Consider the following 21962-nt stretch of genomic DNA (forward strand, 5'->3'; position numbering starts at 1 on the left):
ATAAGATTCCCGACTATAGATATTTAAAAATTAAATTATTATTATTATATATAGCTTAAAATGCAACATTAAATTCATGATTTATTATTGTACAGATATTTGATATTTCATAAGTAAGAATGCACATTTATGACGAACTAATATGATATATTGTGAATAAAACTATATATTTTTTTCTATAATTATATCTCGTATGAATAATCAAACTCGAATGATAAAGTTGCAATTTTAAATAAAAATCGAATATTATTGTGTCCTCCCTGGTAGATATAGGGTTTTTTTAGATACAGGGTCGAAAAGACGGTGTTGGTTGACTTTACACAATATAATTACATTAATTACTGCTTTATTTAAGCATTATAGGAAAAAAAACTGGAATTTTCAACTCAATGTTGATAAGGAAGCGATATGTAGTGGGCACTTTTTAAGAAAGATTTTGTATACATATGTAGAGTTTACAAGAAAAACCAAGATAATAATAAATCAATATATTACATTAAATTAATACATTATGAGCTATTTATCTAAATTTTAGCAGTTACGAAAACTCCACAAGATACCGACTATTTTTAATATTATATCTTATATTCTTATAGTTGCACAAAGACCCTTTTAAAATAACATCCTCAATAAATATATATACGTATATATACAGGATGTTTCAAGACTGTAAATCATAATTTTGAACTTACATTCTTTTCTATTCATACTTCTCGAAATTCTCTCGTAAATTTTCAAGCCGAATCCGGACCAAGCAAACGAGCGCGAACGAACAATTTGCTTCAACGAATCGCAAGTACTGACGGCATTGTTTGTTATTCATTTGCGTTCGTTCGCGTTCGTCCAATCCGCGGATCGGCAAGCAAATAATAGAAATAAAATCTTCAATTTTTAACATGGTACAGGAGTTACTTTGAGGAAATGTCGATGATTGATCCTGAAGATAAGGGATGTTTAAAGAAAACCAACTAGTATATAATAGTATAACAATGTATGTATATATATAATATATATAGAGCTGCAGTTTTATTTATATATATACATTTCCTTATATAAGTATTTTATTATTAGTATTATCATCTGTGAGAGTTAATATACATGTAAAATTTTCCTTGCGTATCTCATTGGTTGCCAGGGGTGTGTCCTGAATTTAAATGAAAGAATATCATTTATATTCGCGTGCACACCGGCGTATAATCTGTTACTCCGTACTGTCTTTTACACGTCTGTTTTTTTTCTTTTTTCTCGTTTTCCTTTTCTTCCTAGCGCAGTTACACCAGCTAAAGATACTCTGCCGTCTAAAATGGGTTTTTTTTTCCTAAGCTCGCCCACTTATTCATATTCATGGCTTAGCGCGGTTTGTGTGATTACCTTCGTAGATTACAAATGGGGTGGCGCAGAAGACTAAACAACTTGATGGTCCGATCGGACGCTTATTGTTTCGGCGTCTCTCTACTCCGTTACTTCTTACTTTATTTTTTCTTTTATTACGATTAAATAATCGAGTACCTTTGACACATTGGAAGTATACTCGCTACCCCCCCAAAATCACTCGCTGCGCGAGTTCGCTCGCGATTGCTCCTGCCTTTGTCCCTCGCGCAAACATCTGTTTTGCCGTATTTTGCTTACGGTATCGGTACCTCGTTATCTTCCTTTTTACCCTCGCGATTAGAATGTGCTTTGGGATATTCGTTCACGCGGTATAGTCTAAACTATTCCGGAGGTTTTGAAACAATCCCCCCTCTCTCCCCTCCGTGTTTCAGCCTCTATTCCAGCCACTTCCGTGACTACTCTGTTATCCTCTTTGGTACGTGTGTATCATCAAGATATTTGGCCAATCGACGTAACAATCGTGTGATTATGTATTATATGTGACCTATGCAATTTACATGTCGCCGTCGTTATTATAACATTTCTTATGTAAGAATCTGCGATAAAAATCCTCTAATGCTAGAAAGATCACTTTGACACGGTCGCGGTTCTGAATATCAAATCGATAATCCCACTTTTATCCTTTTGGCTTCGCGCCTCCAATCTCTTTGGGTAATCGCGGCCTCTTCGCCTCCGCGACGAGAAATCCCTTTTCTGAAAAGGCTGCTGGGTGATATATAGGTAGAGAAACATGCCGGTCTTTCTAGTTAAATACCTTCTTATGCGTCATATCCGTCTAATCGACGGGTCTTTCGTTTACGTCATTACGCCTTTACCCTTTACATAATATTGCAGAATAATACGCCCACACATTGAAAATTTCTGCGATTATATCGGAAGCTAATCAGTCTAAATATAGAAATCTTACATCAAATTCCAAGTACGTTTCGCTCACGCAAATGAAAGACGGAAATTGAACGGGATAGAACGTTGATGGAACGTTGAAAATGTAAGAGGATGCATCGAGTGACGGAATGAAAATGTTTCTAAATCCTTTAACGCGAGCGTCCCCATAATATATCACTCCGTCAACTTGTTCTCTAACGTTTAAAAGTCTCTTTAATTTTAATTTTATCAATTACTCGTCCCCTTTAGAATAAATCTATCTTAAACGAAACATAAAATTTTTTGAACAAATAATTAATATTAGTATGAGCATTAAGAAGAAAAATCTTGGTTTCCTCTAATTTCCTCTAAAATTCAAAAATTCCAACGTTAAAGGGTTAACGAACGTTGCTCAACAAGCGAGATGATTCGAGCGTCCTATGTCAACAAATCTCACGAACGGCCCGACTGTGTTCCCTTTTCGCATTATCGAATATACCGGTGCTCTTCTGAGAATAGAAAGTACGATTGCCAAAATTTTCCAATATTTGCACCGCTCCTCGCACGCGGGGAAAAAATACACAGTATCGTATTTCACGATATATAAACGATGTATAACTTCTAATTCGACGTGTGCTACTTCTTCAGCCGACCGCGAATTCCAACATCGGTCATCTCGTACTCGCGCGCTTTTCCTTCCTTTCCTTTCCTTTCCTTTCTTTTAAATTAATTACAGAAAAATGCATGTACGGTCAACAGACGGTAGCGGTGCGCTAGCGGTGCGGTGCTCCGGACGTCGCTGTGATGAAACGAGCTTTTTGGCACTTGTCCTATTGCTTCTCTTGTATACGCATATTACGGAGTCGCGAAGTGTGCTGCAACATGTAACACCGTGCCGTCCTCGTGGAGCGACGCGATCGAAGACACGATGAGAGAAATTTCGCCTCCGGTGGGGAGGGGAAATTCTTCAATGGGGGGAAGGGGGGTCCACACATTCATCTTATAAAACGTTAAACCCTTAACGGTCCGCGTCGTTTTTTATCACGTTATTTTTCATCTTCCGCGTTCCACGCGCAAAAGATATCGAATTCCTCCGCGTCGGCACGCGGGCACCCATCCCGGGACTTTCTCTCCCTTTCAGCGAAGTGCACGTGACGCGACGGACTTATCGGAGCCCACGTGTTAAAGTGCCATCGATATTAGACCGTTAAGAGCACTCGACACAAAGTAGCCGCGCACTAACATCGCCGTGACTACGAGCTATAATAATCGACGGGATCCTTTACACGAGTACATGAGGTGGAGGTGATAATACGAATACGCATATCTCGCACAGAGTTTTATCGATCGATCGACGAGTAATAAGACATTAATAAGACCTATATGTTACGCTTAAAGAGTGGATGAGTGAATGAACGTGTCGACGTGCATGTCTCTTCGTGAGTGCGCTAAGAAAAATTGTTAATAAACGTTTCGATTACATATACATTTTTTTGAGGAAACAACCTCGATTTTTCACAGATTCGAGTTCTTCCGCACGTTCGCATTTATAATCGAGCCTCTCGGACGGCGAGCTGATCGACTCGATTAGTAAATTTCTCGTTCTCGGCACGCGATTAATTTTCATCAATCGCCTTTTTCGTCTCGTGCATGGAAGTCGATCAGATCTCCGAGAGGTTTGATCAGCGGTTGACGTAAAAGAAAAAGAAAAGCTAGGGGGGGTTCTCTCCCTTTTCTCTAGATTAATTCCGCGTGTCCTCCCGGGCTATAATTCGCATCTTGTAAGTGTAAATGCGCCGCGTTTTTCGCTGCGGAGACGCAGAAACGCGCTCCCTGAATTACTCCATTGTAACTCCCTCGACTTCGACGATCGCGTAGTCTCGCATTTGCGATGCTTTGCGTAGTCTTACGCAAAGAAGAAGAGTCGAGTTTCTCCAAGCAAAAGTTTAGACACTGCATCCGTCATTTTCAGACTAACTATGCGCTTCTCGAAAACAAGTTTAAATCAGTTTAGTATCTATATACAGTTTATATATTGAATTTAATTCAACAGCTTATACGTATAAATATTATTATTACTGTAATAAATAAATCTGTAAAAGGTAATAGTAAAATATAAATATCTTCGCGTAGTTAGTCCGACACATATGATCGGTCAAAAATTGTTTAAATGCCGTGGTGTCCAAACTCTTACTCGAGGAACTTTAAGAACGGGGATAGTCGAGGGTTCGACAAAGCATACATCCTACGTTACAGTGCAATTCTCTAATTCCATAAGGAGTACAACGATTATCCGAATAGCTTAATGGTACATGACTTATAATACTGCTCGATTCGCTATTACATCGCTCCGCGTACGCTCGCGTTCGCCTTCGAACGGGGGGGGGTCACGCAATATACATTCGATTGTTGCAGATACATTCCCGAAACCGAAAATCCGTATCGTTAAGTACTCCCGTTGAATATTACACGCGCGTACGTTAAGTTACTCCCTGTGTCGCGAGCTACCCGCGACAATTCGTTTATAATGAGAATGAATCTTGATAAAGCTGTCTTTACGAGGAATCGATGGCCTCAAGAGAGCCTGTATTATCCCGCCGCATGTATAAAATACCTCATGCTTCACAATGCGCAGACGGGCGTTCATTTATGGTAAATCTTATGTCTTGATAAAATGTCAGATATACGCACGTACATACATACATATATATATACAAAGGTCAACAAAGAATATATAAATAATAAAAATTGTTTATACAAGTAAAGTTCCTTAGAGTCTCTTTAGTATCAAGTAAAAGGTCTACAAATTATTATAATTTCGCGACGATTAAAACGGGATTAACTTCGCCAATATTGTATTTCTTATATAACAAGTAATAACATTTAAGATACGTTCTTACGTTTGATAACGAAATTTGCTGCAAGAGAATCTTTGGCGTTACAAGATCATTAACGAGAAGTGAGATTTACGAGGAGAAATATCTCGGTCATACCCGAGGGATCGTGTGTTTCCAGTCGAAAGATTTGACAGATTAAATGTGCGAGGCGTGGAAGGTGAATGAATGGAGTTGGTGTGTCCCAAAGGATATTCCTTCGGGTCTTCCGCGCGAAGATTCACTTCGAAAAATTACTTAGAGCACGCGGAAGGTAACCCGGGGAATATTCACTTCAATTACTAATACCAGCGCAATTGGCTCACGCAGGTGTTCGTTCCAATTTTTTTTTTCACCGTAGAATCAATAATCAAGATAAAAGACACGTGTTAAGGGGATCCTAAAGCCGTGATCCTAGCCGGTTTTTTTCGGTTTTTTTCTTAGCACTATTCTTTTAATTGGCTTTATAGAAATGCAAAATTCTTGTCTAGAATTAAAGTACGCATCAAAATCTAGGTCATGGTGGTCGAATTTATATGTGGTGGTCGTCGCGTATAACAAAAAATATTAATTTTTTTTCGTTTTCGATATAAATTCGACCACCATGACCTAGAATTTGATGCGTACTTTAATTCTAGACAAGAATTTTGCATTTCTATAAAGCCAATTAAAAGAATAGTGCTAAGAAAAAAACCGAAAAAAACCGGCTAGGATCACCTTAAGAGCGCGATCGATACGTTTGTACCAGTTAGAACCGATCTCCTTCATGGAGATTTCATGAAACGTCCCCGATAAGAAAATTGAGCAAGATAGGAAGCGGCAGCGGGAAAATATAAGATGCGAGAGGCAGAAGAGGTGACAATATCACAACAATAATATCCAAACATTTTGTAAAGTTAACACAGTAATACTGCAAAGCCTCTCTATTCTCAGAGGATATTTCTTTATAAAATTATCCCCTAGAACAGAACTCGTGACCTGTTTCCGCACAACTATACTTATAATATTGATTACCACTCTCTAAAAGTAGCATCATAACGCGTGGTATAAAAATATCAGGATCATTAACATTCTAATTATAAAAATATTAAAAGTCTCTATAGATCTAAAAGTAATGATGTAAAAAAGAGAGAGAGAGAGAGAGAGAAAGAGAGAGAGTAAAATTAAAATCATAAAACGATTTTTGCTCGACAAAATCGTTTTCGAGTCTGGAATGATATCGAAACAATTGTAACAGTGGTATAATTGAATTTCTAACAATGGTATAATTAAATTTTCGTTATAATGTAACTTTGGTATAGATGTGTAAAACATATTATAATCACATTACGCAGGTATACCCTGTGATTCATACGTCATAAATTGAGTTGGGATCCGCGAGATAAGGCGTAAGACATAAGACGTACGATAAATGAGCGGAATTCCTGTGTGTCGCACGACGCACGCACTTTGCGTCGATATAAGATTGCTAAAAGTAACGTGTTAATTAAGTAATCAGGTCGAGCCAATACAACGATTTACATTGTATTGCCGACACGCAACATTTGTTTTACGCAGAATGTGGTATACACCTACCATAATTTATTTATACACCGCCAATGTGATGTAGACCGAGTTTTACTTCATATATATCTACTCAACCTTTTCTCGCGAAAAGGTCAGAGTTATCTTCTATATCCGTGAATTTAGTGAAACGCGTAGGATTCCTCGACAAAAGGGAAGCTTTCCGTATGCATGCAAACCCTATATCAACAAAGAATCGCGAATCAATCTCGCATATCACTTTCCAATTGAATTTCGCGAATATTACAACGCTATAACAGAATAAAATCTAATCGTTATATCTTCTACGTATATATAAATATAAATAATATAATATACAATATATATAATATATATCAACTGTATTATAAATAATATCTATAATTTCTATTCACGATATACGCCGTTCTTACTATCTCACGTATCACCGTGATAAGTAGCCTACTATTTAGAGTTATCGTTTGAACAATACATGTGTTAACACTCTCGCGCGAGAATAACAAATCGAAGAGTGACACCTTCCAACGCTTGTCGCATCGTTACGATCGATTAACATCTATTAAATGGAAATTGTTATCGAATCGCATCCGTCTCATTCTTTCGGTGTGATAAAAAAATGTTCCATTCGGTTTCCCAGCCCTTCGAAGTCCCGTCAAGATCATGATTTCACCGTAATTGACTGTCAGACGCGTTTAACATCTATCTCGTGGTCAATCTACCTGGCCCTTGGTATCACGATCGCTCATAAGTCGCGACACGTATCTTGCTACACCGCGAGTCATCGCAATGTGATTTGGCACGAAGAAAATAAATAAGTATCTATCTTGGTTTTCCGCTGAGTAAACTGTATAGGCCGTGCGATTATTCTTCGATCTCGTCTTAAAGGGGCTACTTGTACGTATTAGGGGTACGGGCTTCGAAAGTGAAGCGATCAACGGCGGAGGGTCTCACTACGCTAAAAAAAAGGGGGTAGATTCGTGTGTCCCTATATTGTCTATTCGAACTGCGTACCATCGAGAGTCTTCGGTAGAGTAAAGTCCGTATCACACTGGGATTGAGATTGAGATTGAGATTGAAATTTAATCAATCAGAACAAAGAAAACTAATCTTGAGTTTCGCGAACTTTGCTCTGATTGATTAAATTTCAATCCAATCTCAATCCCAATCCGTAGTCTGATATTGGCTTTAAGATGATTTATGAATGCGAACTACGAGACAATATTCATGAAATGATGGTTGTACTTTCAACAAGTTCCCATTGAAACTGATATATCAGCGTGTGTGTGTATGTGTGTGTGTGTGTGTGTGTGTAAATGTATGTGAGTGAAGGATGAGCGCGTCGTAACAAATATCCTTGTTTTCTACCATCGCAGAGCATTTTGTACTTACTCCCTGTGCGTACATAATACTTGTCGTCATTAAGAAATTTCATTATCGTTAAACATCGTCGCTTCTCTAACACACCGGTAAACAGATACGCTACGTTAATTTTGGTTTCGATTAACGCGCGTCTGACGGGCCCGCGGGGGATTTTCCCGTCACACGATCCGGAGACTCCCGGCGGCCCGTCAATCAAAATACGGCGCGCTAAGAAATTAACTAAGGGTAAAAATCGCATCCTTCCTCCTTTTTCTTTTTTTGGCGTTTGGCGTCTATCTCTTATCGTAGACTAATTTTATACTGACTAGAGGCATTGATACGTCTTAATTTGGCATGAAGCGTATAAGTGAAATTCACGAACAGCGTCCTCCGCTCGGGGAGAAGAAAAACGATCGAAGCGATCTTACTACGAAACGCACACAGTGAAGATGACGGTTTCTCCTCTCTTTCCGTGGAATACAAATACACGTCGTAGCCATGGTCTCCACTCGGAAAGAAATTCTTACGACATATTTTCCCATTGTGACAATCTTTTCGCCCCATTTTGTCGTCCCGCGCAATGCAGTTTAACGTTAACGTGACCGGAACGACCGCGATTTACAAAGTCTCGTCGCTCGAAACTCAAAACAATCAACAATCCCGGCCAGATCATAAATATAATGATATCATCTAACACAAAAGTACTATCGATATCTTTGTCGCGATATCCACAAAATGCTGTAGATAGGAACAAATCTAGAACCATAGATCTACGCGTGATGGTATCTACAGTGCCATAGAAAGTTTGTACAGTATTACAATATTGTGATGATAACGAGCGTGTAAAGTGATATAATATAATTCGTACTAATGTTTATTATTATACCGCGATAAAACGTACGGACGATCGCGTGATAGTCGCGTGCGTTATCAAGTAACGAAAATAATATCGGAGAGTATTTAATGTAAGTGTAATCTAGCACAACATGTACACATATACGTTTTCACTCTATTCTTGCTATGATATATATACTATATATATTAATAAAAAGTTCGCAATGCGCGCGTGTCTGAAGAGAGATGTTACTCGTCACTCGTCACCTCTTTAAAAGTGCATTTCTCGTACGTCTATCAATCGAAGGAAACAGGCTCTTTGGATATGATTCTCTCGGCTAAAATCAGCCGTCGAAAAGAAATGCAACACTGACACTATAGATAAATATAAGATAAAATAAGATAGAAAAACAAAAAAGACGAAATCGAATCGAGAAAGAATTCAAGAAGGATTGCACTTTAATCGTTTAGCTGCCATCTCTCAAGAAATGTCACTTTCTTAACAAATGACAAAAATGAGTAATTTCTGTCATATATGTGCGATCAACAGATGGAAAAGACAGCGAGTAGCGAGTCTTTCCATCGCGTGCCTTTGTTAATTACTTACGATTCGCGTCAGAATCACTCGAGACATAGTGAAAGAGTTACTTCCCGGGCAACGCAACATCCGTAAGACATCGTAAAGATGTTCTACACCCATGCAAGGTTTGTCTAGGTGTTTTTCGGACGTTTCTCGCAGCTCTATTGTTCCTCATGACGTGTCCCTACATGTCCCTTCAGACGTTCATGGCGTAGTACACCGTGTTCGAGGCATTGGCCGGAGCAGACATGAGATTGGTATTGGGATCGACGTAAGAGTTGGACATCAGCAGGACGTGCGGCGCCGAGTTCGCCGGGACGAGAGTCGGCTGCGAGAAGTCCCGAGCGGGCATGCTGGCGGCACCCTCGGGAACCCCGCGTTCCGTCACCGCGCACGTGTTGATGGCGCGCGGTAGTTGCATCACCGTCGCCGCAGATCCGACGATGGCCGTCGCCGGCGCCGCTGACGCCGAGGATGCCGGACACGCGAGCGGAGTGACGTTTCCCGACGCGGATTGCACGTTGTTGCCACCGTAGGACGGCTCACAGCTCTTGTTGCTGTTAGTCATGATTCCGGTGCATTTTAGGGAAGCGGTGGCGGCGGTGGACGAGGACGAGGACGACAGGGCGGATGCTGACGCCGAAGACGACGACGAGGACGACGAGGACGAGGAAGACGACGAGGATGACGAGGACGAAAACGACGAGGCAGCCGCGATGGCGATTGTTTGCGTTTGCATATCCGCGCCGACGGCGACAGCGGCGGCGGCGGCCGCGGTGGTACCGGCGGTGACGGCGCCGCGTGCCAGATGCGCCGGGTACAGCGGATAGCCGTCCTGATTACTCGCCGGGATGCATCTCGAGGGTGCGATCACCGTGTACGAGGGTGGCGACTGCTGCGTCGCCATGGGCACGCGGTACGACGCAATCTCGCCGTGATGATGCTGATGCTGATGCTGGTGCTGATGCTGATGCTGGTGATGGTGAAATTGCATGGGATGCACCGCCGAGTGAGGCACAGGGGAGAACGCGATGTTGGGCGACCGGAAATCCTCAGTCTGATGGGGATGTATGTGTAGGTGCAGGGCCTGCTGAGCGCTCTGCATGGAATTCGGGCTGGAGACAGATGCGAGGGGTGGTGGAGGTGGCGGCGGGGGTGGGATAGGTGGCGATGTATTTAAATTGGAGTGCGACGTGGCGGAACGATTCGCGTTATAGTACAAGGCCTGTTGCTGATTGGTCTTGTTCAGACGGGGATACGGGTATCGCTCGATGTGACTGGCGTAATTCGGGGAGGAGTGCGGCGGCAGGATGCGCTGCAGGTTCTGGTACGTGGGGTCCGATATGCCGCTGTACGGCACGAAGTACATGGTGCGGTAGCACTTGGTGCTGACGCCGGGCACGGCACCGCCGGGCAGCACGTTGCAGTGATAGTTCGCGATCGTCACCGGCGGGTTGCGACGTTGCATCTTCGACAGGGTGTTGGTGTAAATCGAACCCGCGATATCGTCGCCGGCGCCGCCGGTCCCGCCGCCACCGCCACCGCCACCGCCACCGCCACCACCACCCGCAATACGCAGCATGCGCGTGCTCGATAACTGCTGTTGCTCTTGGAAATAATGATGACCGTTTCTGTTCTCGGCATACAAATGCGCGGCGCCGTCGACGGATGGCGTTCTGACGAACTGCCGCGGTATCGCGTTCTCCAGATAAGTCGCGTGCTCGGAGATACCCTGGATGTTCGCCGTTACCGCCGTGCTCTCGGCGATAGTCTGATATATGTCGTCAATCTGCTTCTGCATCGTGTTTATGCGATTGATCGTATTTGTGTCCCGCTCGAAGCTCCCGATCGTGCCGTACGCCTCCGCGGGTATGGGAATCGCCTCGTCCGCCCCGTCGGCGGGCAACAGGGACTTCGCGTCGATCTTGTCGCCGTTCACGTCGCAGTATATCGGCCATATCGAGCCGGATCTCGCGTCGTTGTTGACCGCACCGGCGCAAGACCGCGCCCGATGGATGGCCTCATTGGTAGCCTCGTACTGCTGCTTAATACCCGTCACCGACGGTCGCCGGTTGAACCCGTAATCGTTGAGCTCGTCGTCGTCTTCTTCCTCCTCGTTATCCGCCTGCGCATCCCTGCCGTCGTGATTCTTAACACCCTTGCCGTCGTAATTCTCAGACGACGTATTCACGGCCTTGTCCTCGGAATGGTAGCCGTTAATGAAAGAGTAACGGTCCTCCGGCTCGTTGTAGCGGCGTTTTATTCGCTCCATCCTCGACTTGTCCTGCTCGACGAACGCGAGCAACTCGTCGGCGGTATTATCCCCAATGTCGGGTCTGCTGCCTATCGGCGTACATCTCGTCACATCCGGTTGACCGGCATACTTTCTGTCCTCGCCATTCAGAGCCGCTTCTATGTCTTCTAAGCTGTACGACGAATCCGAGTTGTAGTTTATCGATTCGCGGTTCGAGGACGTTAACATTCTGGAGTCGTTTCGGTAATAGTCGTCCTGAGCGTCAGAATTGTTGACAGTGACGCAAGACAGCGGTGCCAGACTCGCCAATAATTGCCTTCGCACATCCGAGTTCATCTTCGTCAGCGAATTTTTGGACTGACACTCCTTGGCGAGGAGGTTTCTCCCACCCGGGCCGATCCCGAGATCGGGTAGATTCGGTTGGATGTTTTTCTTATGCGCGAACAGGTCCGTGATCTTTCTGTAGGTGGATTGATTCGGCGGATTGTCCGTCACCAACATCGGCATTCCCATCGTATTGTGTCCGTACGTGTTCATGGCACTCGCCGTCGTCGCCATCGCCGCCGCTGCCGCCGCCGCCGTCGTCGTTGTCGTCGCCGCCGCCGTCAAGGAGTTCGATCTCGTCGTCACCATCGTTAACATGGCAGTGGTTTCCGTCGAGGCTACGCTCGCCGGCAGCGACTCGCACATAGGCCGTTCCTCGCCCAACGGCGACGTTCGTATCGAGAGATCCCCGCCGGCGCCGTATTTGTCGCTCGCGGAATTTGTGTTGTCCGAACTGTCGGTCGTGTCCAGGTTCTCGTCGTCCTGATCGACGCACGTGAGCTGCCTGATCCGCTCCTCGAGCGACAGATTTTTCGGCCGCAGGTTCTTCTTGCGCGTTATCGTGTTGTACTTGCCGATCAGACTCCGTCGCAGAGTGTTCCGCTCGATGGATCTCTTGATCGAGCTGGACTCGCACTCCGGCGACTCGTAGGAGCTACCGGGGACCGTCGACTTTTTCACCGCGTCGAACAGCCGCAAACTCTCCGCGGTAATCAGAAACTTCTGCGCTTCGTCCTGAGTGTGTTCCGGGCAGGTCGACGAGCTCGCTTTGTTGGCCGGCACCGGCGGCGGCGAGATAAACTTCGGGTTGGGAAAAAGTTGTCTCACCGCGGAATTTGGCTTCAGACTGTTGCTGGCGAGGGACACGTTGCCAAGCTTGAAAACGAGGGACAGCTCTTTCGCGTCCTGCTCGCGCGACTGCTCGCCCGGCGTCGTTTGATCGCTGATGCGTTCCGCTTCCGCCGTCGTTGCCGCTCTTTTGTCGTTGCCCATCGAATTTTTGGCGTTTGCGTTACCGTCGCGATCCTCTGTGACGTCCGAGTCGTTACACCGCGCGTTCTCGTGAGCGATCGACATCGGGCCGCCGCCGCCGCCGGTCCCGGGACAATGCGCCGGGTTAAAACCGTTATCCTTCGGGGCATCGGAAACGCTTTTATCTTTATCCGCATCGGATCGCCCGAAGCAATCCTTCCGCTCCTCCTCGCTAATTTCCCGCACGATGCGTCGCTCCGTGACAGTCGTCATCGTTATTGTTTCCACGAGATAACGATGGTGCAGATCTACGAACAGAGTTACCGTATACTTGAGTCGAGCGAGAAAAATTTATGCGCTGCGAAACGCAATTAAATTTCGTACGCTTCCGTTTAGTGCGCGAGGCAACATTTCATCGTATAAAATTTTATCTCGGATATCGGAGAGCAAGTATATATACTGTATGTTGCGCGTTACGAGCGTTAGAACGAGATACGTCGCGCAACGTGTACGCCGTCTAATTTACCCGAGCTTATCGGCTTTCGCATCTTTATTTACGTCATTTTCGAGATTAATGGTCATCAATTATTACATAGTTGTAAACGTGAGCAAATATCCGTGTTCCGCGTTTACGCGATGCCTTACAATATTTTCCGAAGCTCGCTAAATGAATTAAACCGATGCTGTTGACCGGTGTTTGGTGCAGTCGAAGAAAATAAATAAATTCTTGTCCCCGGAGACAAAGGGATGAGAGACAATTTTTGAAAATAGGTTTCTGCGATAAAAATACTCGAGTAATTTAAAATAAAGGAAGATATACCGGGATGAGACCCCCGATGCTGTTTATCCAGTTTTTCCTGCAAATTCCTTTGACCGTCGTGCGCCGTGTCCTTGCTGCCCTGATGCGTATCCTGCTCATTCCCACGATCCTTCGTTTGCGACTCGCATTCTGGAACATAAGAGGCAAGATCGAACCCATACGTCTTAGCTCACGCCTTTGCGCAATTATGCGCATTATTATGAGTCCATTAAACGCGCCGCGTTTATTGCGGCCTTCGGAAACAATGAGTTGATACGCGAAACGCATATTGCTATCTTATAAACTCACCGACGATCTTCGGATAATACGAGATCCACGCGGAATTCTTTACGCCGCCCGTTAAATCTGACATATTAACGGCCGCGAAAAGCGGAGTCGTGCCGTCCGATACAAATGCCATTTCTTTACTGCAGTATATCTCGCTGAGAACTCGCTGGAAGTTTTATCTGTTATCAGGTGTGTTGTATCACGACGCGTCCCGGCAGATACGCGGATGAGATATATGCGGTGTGCCAGAAATTGCGTACTTTCCCTTGATCACTAAGATTATAAGAACTCTCAAGAGGAGAAACGCGTGCGGCGGCAATTTTCTCGGACGCCGTCTTTTTCGATTTTTCTCCCTCGATGCGACGTACACTCGCGTTTGAGCTTCGAGTGAAAAGTCTACCGCGAAGAAATACGCGAATCTAGATAATCTCAACACATCCCGAAAACGTTCGCGCGCTCCACAAGTCGAAATAAATTCGGCGTGCTTGGTTCAACGTAATGTCGATCGAATTGAATCTACATAAACGCCGTACATTCGTCAGGTTTTAATTGCTCTCGTTACGAAATTATGCAAAATCCTAGAGACTGACTGCATTTCTCATAATTAAACCTTGCTGTACATCTAATTTTTTTTTTAAATTTTGGTACGCATATCGCATCCCGAGAGAATACACAACTCAAAAATTCACGATTTTCAGGAGAGGAGAAAAACAAATTTAATATAATTTTTTTAAGTTGTGAAATAACTAACGCAATTACAATTATAATATTTTGTTGTAATGAAACTTACATTGTTTCTTGAAAAGGTGCTGTGATTCACTTATGATACTATTCATCCAGGATCGTAATATAACCGTTTAAAAAAAAATAACGACACTTTTGTCCCGTGCAGCGGATTTCGCAGATAGCTTTATAACACTATTATAGCACGTAGGTAACATTTTAAGCATATTTTTTATGGGCTTAATTCAATATCAAAATTTTTTATTGTGACAGTATTTTTCCCGAGGTGCTATATGTTGGTACGTACCGTGATATTTATCAAAGAAATGAATCTAGTGCTTTCTATAATGAGAAAAAGAAACAATTCTTTTAAAAATTCATTTTTTAAATTCCTTTTAAAGCGGTTTGACGATTGGAATCGTGAGATTTTCGAAGGAACGCCTCGCTTAAATGTTATTAAAATCGAAGGGAACGAGTTTCCTTGTTGGAAACTTTCAGTTATTGTTCTAATCAAGCGATGGCCATCGATATTTAACGTACTTTCAAAGTCGCGCCGTGTGTATCGACCGATTCACAGCTTGCATAACTTCTGCAGTTTCTGCAGTCTAGCGTTCATTAATAGTAACGCTGACGTATATTTTCTATTGTTATAGAACGCTTGAGCTTCGTGATATATCACATCATTCACCGTGTCGCAAGAAAACGAAGCTTGTCTCCGACTTATCGGACGGTTTACAGCGGAAGAATATCTTATATCGCGATCTCGCGCACTTTTCGAAAATCGCGAGAGCCAAAGAAAGAACGATCTCTTTTGCCTCGGCATAAATTTAAAGAAAAAAATATATATTTAATCGACGTAATAGCCCGTTTTATGTATAATTTGCTTCGTGTAATTTTATCACACGTTTGTATCCAAGCGTGGGCGTGACACGCGACTTATTCAAAAATGTCACATTAGAGAAGTATTTTTTTTTTTTCACATTCATATGTACCGCAACCTGTTGCGAACCTGAAGTACGCGCCAACAATGAAGACTCTTTATACATTGCGAACTCTTATGTCTGACGCGTTTTAATAAATCTAATAAAGGAAGGTTTATTTAACTCACAGAGTGCGCGCGCAGACTATGAGACTTATGCAAAATGTAATCCCTAAAAAATACTCGAGTCGTACTTTGAATGTTTTTTATTCTTTCATTGTAAACTCAGAAGATATTTTAGTATAGATCCCAAGCACCCTGTGCCTAGTCTAATGTTTACGGTGCCTAGTGGTAAATTTAGGTATTCGTAGCGTAAAATGCGAATCATTTGGTTAGAAATATAAGTGTTCTTACCGAGTATCTCCCGGGGAAGTACCGGAGTTACGCTAGGCCGCGCTTCCGGTGAGCGTTGATACGCGAATAAGCCTATACTCCGTATCTACATACATTAGTATTTTGTGACCGCGATTGTAGATCCGATCGTAGTTTTTAATCGATTAATACATCATCGGATCACGAGCTTCCCTTTTCTATCGACATTAAAAATGTTACTTAAATTATTTCCCCCTTAGAAAGCACAATCACAATCTACGGATTTTTCAGTTCTGACAAAGAATCGAATTTGAGAAAAGTACAATATTTACGGTACAGTGTCTGCGCATTGACTATAGTTAAAAAAAAAAGCGAACGTTATAAGAAGCCATTATGTTATAACTATCAAAATAGAACAATTCTGAATATTCATATACAGATACAGATATATATTTCCCTTTGAGAAGCTCCCTTGGTATTCTAAAGAATGCGCATAAAAATCCAGCTATGTTCTTAAACGGCTTACCAACCGTGGCTAGACTCATGAAAAACAATACCATTATTATATTCGCATCCTGTGTGAAGGGATATCGTGGGACTGTTCCTCGGTTATGTGTGAGAAAAGAGCTGAGCAACGATGCAATTCCTCTAATTTGCACCTTTCCATTAAAGCTGATAGATTCAACTCCAGATATGTAGCATCATTACTTTCATCATGCGTGCTAGTGTAGCACAGAGCATATATGAATTATTATTAGCATATTGTTTCCAATTATTGAATTATTGTTTCATATTACAATACGCGCGCGTAATACGTTATAACGTTTCTAAACTGTTCTCTTATCGCAAAAAATTACATTTTTGTAAAAACTACACAAAAGTTATTTTTCAGGCAATCGGTCTTCAAAGACAAAAATAAATCTGCGATTTATCAAACAATTTTTGTTTAACTTGTACTATCAAATAACATACCTATTTTTTTTAAATCGAACTACGGAAAAATATTTTTCGAAAAATATCATATTGTAAAAATAATAGCGAAAAATAGATCAGTACGCAACTGCAGTAACTACAAATTGATACGAGCGTTTAAAATGCAAATAGTATTAAACTGTATTTGCAATTATATTCATGATGAACATAGAAAAATGTTTATTTAAAGCTGTGAAATTTTACCGTAATTCTACAAGGATAATTTTGGCAATATTCGATGAAAAATAGATCAGTAAACTTTTTCCAAAGGAAATTCTCTGTAAAGAATTCAGATATGATCAATAGAAATCTGGAACTGTTGCGCAAATAGAAATTACTGCATAAATTTTCAATAAGAAGCGAATAATTGTAAATTTTCGAAGAAATTATTTATAATAATACGATAGAAAAAGGGAGAAACAACATGCAGTCTTATGCCCGTTATGATTATAATTGTGTACCGCGGGAGGATTAACGTTGCGAGTGCTTCTTGTGATTTAAGTGAATATTTTACACGGTTGCTGGATGATAATAACGGGCTGCATTAGACTTTCTTTCCTTTTCTAATCAGTAACGTGGTAAGCATCAAAAGTTTTCTGGATGTTGAAGTTTCAAGTGTATACGCTACGGTTTATAACGTTACGTTAAGCTTTTGTGTTACGCGACTGCTCGTTACAGAATATTGTACGAAACTGCTCTCTTCTGTATTAACAAGAAGAATATTTGTCTGGCTCTTCGAAGCTGCTTTAAATTTATCCAGTAAGCTTGTATCCGTTCTGTATTTTTAATACAATATTAATTGTAAGTTGTTATCTTTATGTATCGTGTGTTTATCATACGTATTATTTTTAACATTGTTACTTTTCTTCATATAACGAAAAGGGATAAAGTTTGCAAACGAATAAAAGTCATGCGATAAATAAAGCTTAGCTATTTTGCAAAAACTAAGAGTGATTTAACCAAGCAGCATGCGATATTTTTACTAAAACATATTCTTATACAATTACAGAAGAGATTGTACTTAAATCTTCAATTATCTAAATGAGAATCTCGGGGGCTGAAGGAATCCGCGCTGAGCAAAGTTAATTCCCTACTGGGGGAATATTTACAGATATAGATATACCAAAGCCTCGTTAGATTCAAAATCCTCATATCGACAAAATTGTAATATTCAGTGTAATTCCGCTAATTTCCGCAATTACCCAACTATAATGGCTTAGCTAATAAAGAAATTGGCTTTCCCTTCAATATATCATAACTTGTCGCGTCTCGATAATCGACAGGTAAATTATTATTAGAATTAATGTGAGCGTACGCGTAAATACGGGGAAAAATATCGTTCTAAAAAGATACTTTAACGTATACATAATAGTCGAGGGTAAGAGAGGGTCGGCATTGGGGACGTTACGGAAGTCCCGTCTTCCGCGTCGTCTAGGTATCAATCGAGAAAATACCTAAATTAAAACGTTACGTAACAAAGCTACCAGTCAGCTTACCCGCTGCCTGTTGCTGATAGTAATTGCACTCCGTGCACGCCGCGGACGATGCGCGGCCACGCTGCTCCGTCTCGTTGGCGATCTCGCTGTCGGAGCACACGTCCTTGTAACCCTCCGGCGGGCTGAGCGTTTCCTGCTGCTGCTGATCGTGCCGCGGCGGCGGCGGCGGCGGCGGGGCCGACGACGGAACCACGGTTCCGCTCTCCTCCTGGGAATCCGCGGTCTCCTTCGGCCGACGTCCTTTCGCCGCGTCCTCCGCGTCCACGTTCCCTCGCTCGTCCCTCACGTCCTTCCCTTCTGCCGACGTGGCCGCCGACGCTACCTTCTCCACCTTCCCGTCGACGTTCTCCTCCTCGTCCTCCCGCTCCTCCTCCTCCTCCTCTTCCTCCTCGCCGTCGTCCACCTCCTCCTCGTCCTCCTCCTCATCCTCCTCCTCGTCCTCCTCCGTTTGCGTGTCCTCGCGACCCTGCTGACTCTTTCCGCGGGGCCCACCGCCACCGCCACCGCCACCGCCGCCACCGCCGCCGCCACGATGATCCCGCGCGGCGTTCTCGCAGAGCGCCTGCTCTACACCCCTCGCCATCTCGCCGTATCTGCCGTTGCCGTTGCCGTTGCCGTTGCTGGTGCCGGTGCCGGTACCGGTGCCGGCGCCGATGCCGAAGTGCAAGTTCAATTCCGCCCGGCACTCCTTGCAGTTGCCGAGCCGCATGAACTCGTGCTCCTGGTAGCAGCAGTCGCAGTCCTCCTCGTAGTCGGCGCAGCACTCCTCCTTGATAAGTATTATGTAGTCAGCCGCGAAGAACTCGTTCAGCTTCTCGTTGATCACCACGCGATGCTTCTGCGACTTCGCCTTGGTCTGGCCCGGCTTCTTCAGCAGCGACTTGAGCGTCTTCGCCGCCGGTTCCGCCGGATGTTGTTTGTTGCCGTGTTCCTTCATTGTCGGGGCTTCTTTCTCTTTCCTTTTTTTATCTCTCTCTCTTTCTTTCTCACTCTCTCTCCTTCTACCTCTCAGTGTCATTCACTTATACCGACATGTTGTACATCCTTCCATTGTACACCTTTCCATTTCCATAGTCCTTGCTGGTCTCGCCCCTCAGAACAATACAGCGAGCGCTATACCTCTTTCTTTTTTTTCTCTCTCTCTCTCTCTCTCTCTGATTCCCCCCTCTCGTTCTCTCTTTCTTTCTCCCTCTCTCTCTCTCTCTTTCGCCCTGGTCGCTGTCCGTCCTTACCACCGCCACCTGTGCTGCGGCTTCCTACCTGTCCCTCGCGCTCGCGTTCCCACGGCTCGCGGCGGCGACGCGCGTTACACACTTTCTCGCGCGGCCAACGATACTCCACCTGTCTACACGCCGCCGTTATCGCTCATCGTCGTTCGACAACCCCGTGGGGCCCGTGGTCGTTCGCATCGGTTCGCGCGCGCGCGCGCGGCCATCGACGTGTACCGTCGGACACGCATGGGGTCGGCCGAACGTTAAGTAATCCTGCCGACGTGCGGCCGCAACATCCCTCCGATCCCTCTCTTCGTCGGCGCGGCGCGGCGCGGCGCGGCGGCGTGATGATCGATGAACCCCGCGGAGATCACATGCTTCGACTCGGACTGCCCCTGCCCGTCGCTCCCCGGTTGCCGCGAACGACCACTCGCCGAATCCTGCGTCCGACCGTCGTCGTCGTCGTTGTCGCGTCGTTATCGTCGTTATCGTTGTCCGTCGTAGGCGTGCACGTGCTCTTCCTTGGTGAACGCGACGCGCGTTCGCTCTCCCTCTCTCTCTATCTCTCTCTCTCTCTGTCTCGCGTTGCGTGCGCGAGGAAGTCAGTCCGGCGAAGGCCGTGCGCCTATCGATCGAGGCATGCTGGAGCTTTTCTTCATCTCGCGGATAATCGCGCTCTCGCCGCGCTCTCGCGTCCCGCCGACGACGTTCCCCGACGTTGGCGGAGACCCGAGCGCGGTCGCTCGCGGAGGATCCCGGTTACCTTGACGGGGTCTCAAGGTTACTATGATACGTCGCCGCGCGACCGCGACGTCCCATTGAGATCCTCGGGACGATACGGTAAGCGACGATTCCACGGTACCGCGGGGCCGGGGGGGTACTTTCCTTCGAATTCGACCGCCCGAGAGAGCCGTCTCGTTGCACTCGCCGCGAGAGAGAACGACGTCCGCGGCGCGGCGGCGAAGCGAGACGTCGCGAGGATCGCGCCGCGACTAGTCGAGTCCAACCGCGATCGCCGTCACTCGCGCTTCCTGCAATTATCCCCCGAAAGCCTTTATTTTCTCTTTCTCTCTCGCTCTCGCGCTCTCGAGTCCTCGTTTAGCACCTTTCACGACGCGAATCGTAACGTGCGCGCGTAAGCGACCGCCTCTCTCTCTCTCTGTCTTTCTCTTTCTCCCTTTCGCGACGTCCCCGTTTATCGATTTCGCGTGACGAATGCCGAGAAGACCGCCGACGCACGCGACACGACTCCGCGATCGGTTCGTGAGGTCCGTCGCTGCCCGCGACCGCCGTTGTACTACTACAGACTACTACGAGGCCGATCGCTTCCAAGTTCCGAGGGCTCGGCTCTTCCCTCCACCGCCTCTGGAGGAATCACGCTCGGGAGTAATGTGAGTCCGTCGGTGGGACGGCCGCACGCGACCGCGCTCGCGCTACTCTTCCCATCGTCGTCGTCGTCGTCGTCGTCGTCGTCGTCGCCGCCGCCGTCGTTGAGATTTCTCGACAGTCGCTGTTCCGAGAGCGAGTAAAATAAAACGGCTCTCGCGAGACGAACACGGGAGGATCAATGAAACGGAGCAGCCTTGCTCCGGTCGCACAACTATAGTATTCTTTTACGAGCGACGTCGACGTTTAGTTTAGCGGAGCGTTACTCGTCGTGACGCGCCAACCGAGACTGTCACCGTCACTACTGCCGCCGCCGCCACCGCCGCCGCCGCCTCCACCACCACCATCACCACCACCACCACCACCGCCGCCGCCGCCGCCGCTACCATCGTCGACCATGCCCCCGCTGATCGTACCGGCGAGAACGACTTTCCATTCCAGCAACGTCGGCCGAGTTGTTGCTGGCACGTCGCAAATTCACAAGGCTCTAAAATGGGTCGAAACATCGACCGAGAGAGAGAGAGAGAGAGAGAGAGAGAGAGAGAGAGAGAGAGTCGCTGTTAATGCACCACCCGATTCACATTCCGCCAATTTCCCTCGCGAGCGTCCTTCGCCTACCGCGCGTCTTTCATGTCCGCGGAGCGGAGCAGCGGAACAGCGATCCGAACGGATCTATTGTCATTTCTTTCAGGAGGGTTTCCTATCGCAAGGTTTCTCTTTTCATAGGGATTCTCTATTCTGAAAAAATGTCAAATGTTTTGTCTCGATCTTGAGTGATCTTTCGATGATACGTATCTTTGAG

The 21962-nt window shown here is 45.1% G+C and overlaps 1 protein-coding gene across 1 annotated transcript; it reads right to left on the reverse strand.

Annotated features, from left to right (window-relative positions):
• Nucleotides 1–976: 976 nt before the first annotated feature.
• LOC139767969 (uncharacterized) lies at nt 977–21712 on the reverse strand. Its single transcript, XM_071697738.1, has 3 exons — nt 18564–21712; nt 13815–13943; nt 977–13302 (listed from the first exon to the last, which is right to left on the reverse strand). Exons 1-3 carry the CDS (start codon nt 19579–19581, stop codon nt 9641–9643), a joined length of 4809 nt encoding a protein of 1602 aa, XP_071553839.1. The 5' UTR covers nt 19582–21712; the 3' UTR covers nt 977–9640.
• Nucleotides 21713–21962: the final 250 nt, after the last annotated feature.

The sequence above is a fragment of the Temnothorax nylanderi genome, unplaced genomic scaffold (assembly GCF_030848795.1).
Source record: "Temnothorax nylanderi isolate EJ_2023f unplaced genomic scaffold, tnyl_v1.0 TNYL_tig0013_pilon, whole genome shotgun sequence".
Lineage (NCBI taxonomy): Eukaryota > Metazoa > Arthropoda > Insecta > Hymenoptera > Formicidae > Temnothorax > Temnothorax nylanderi.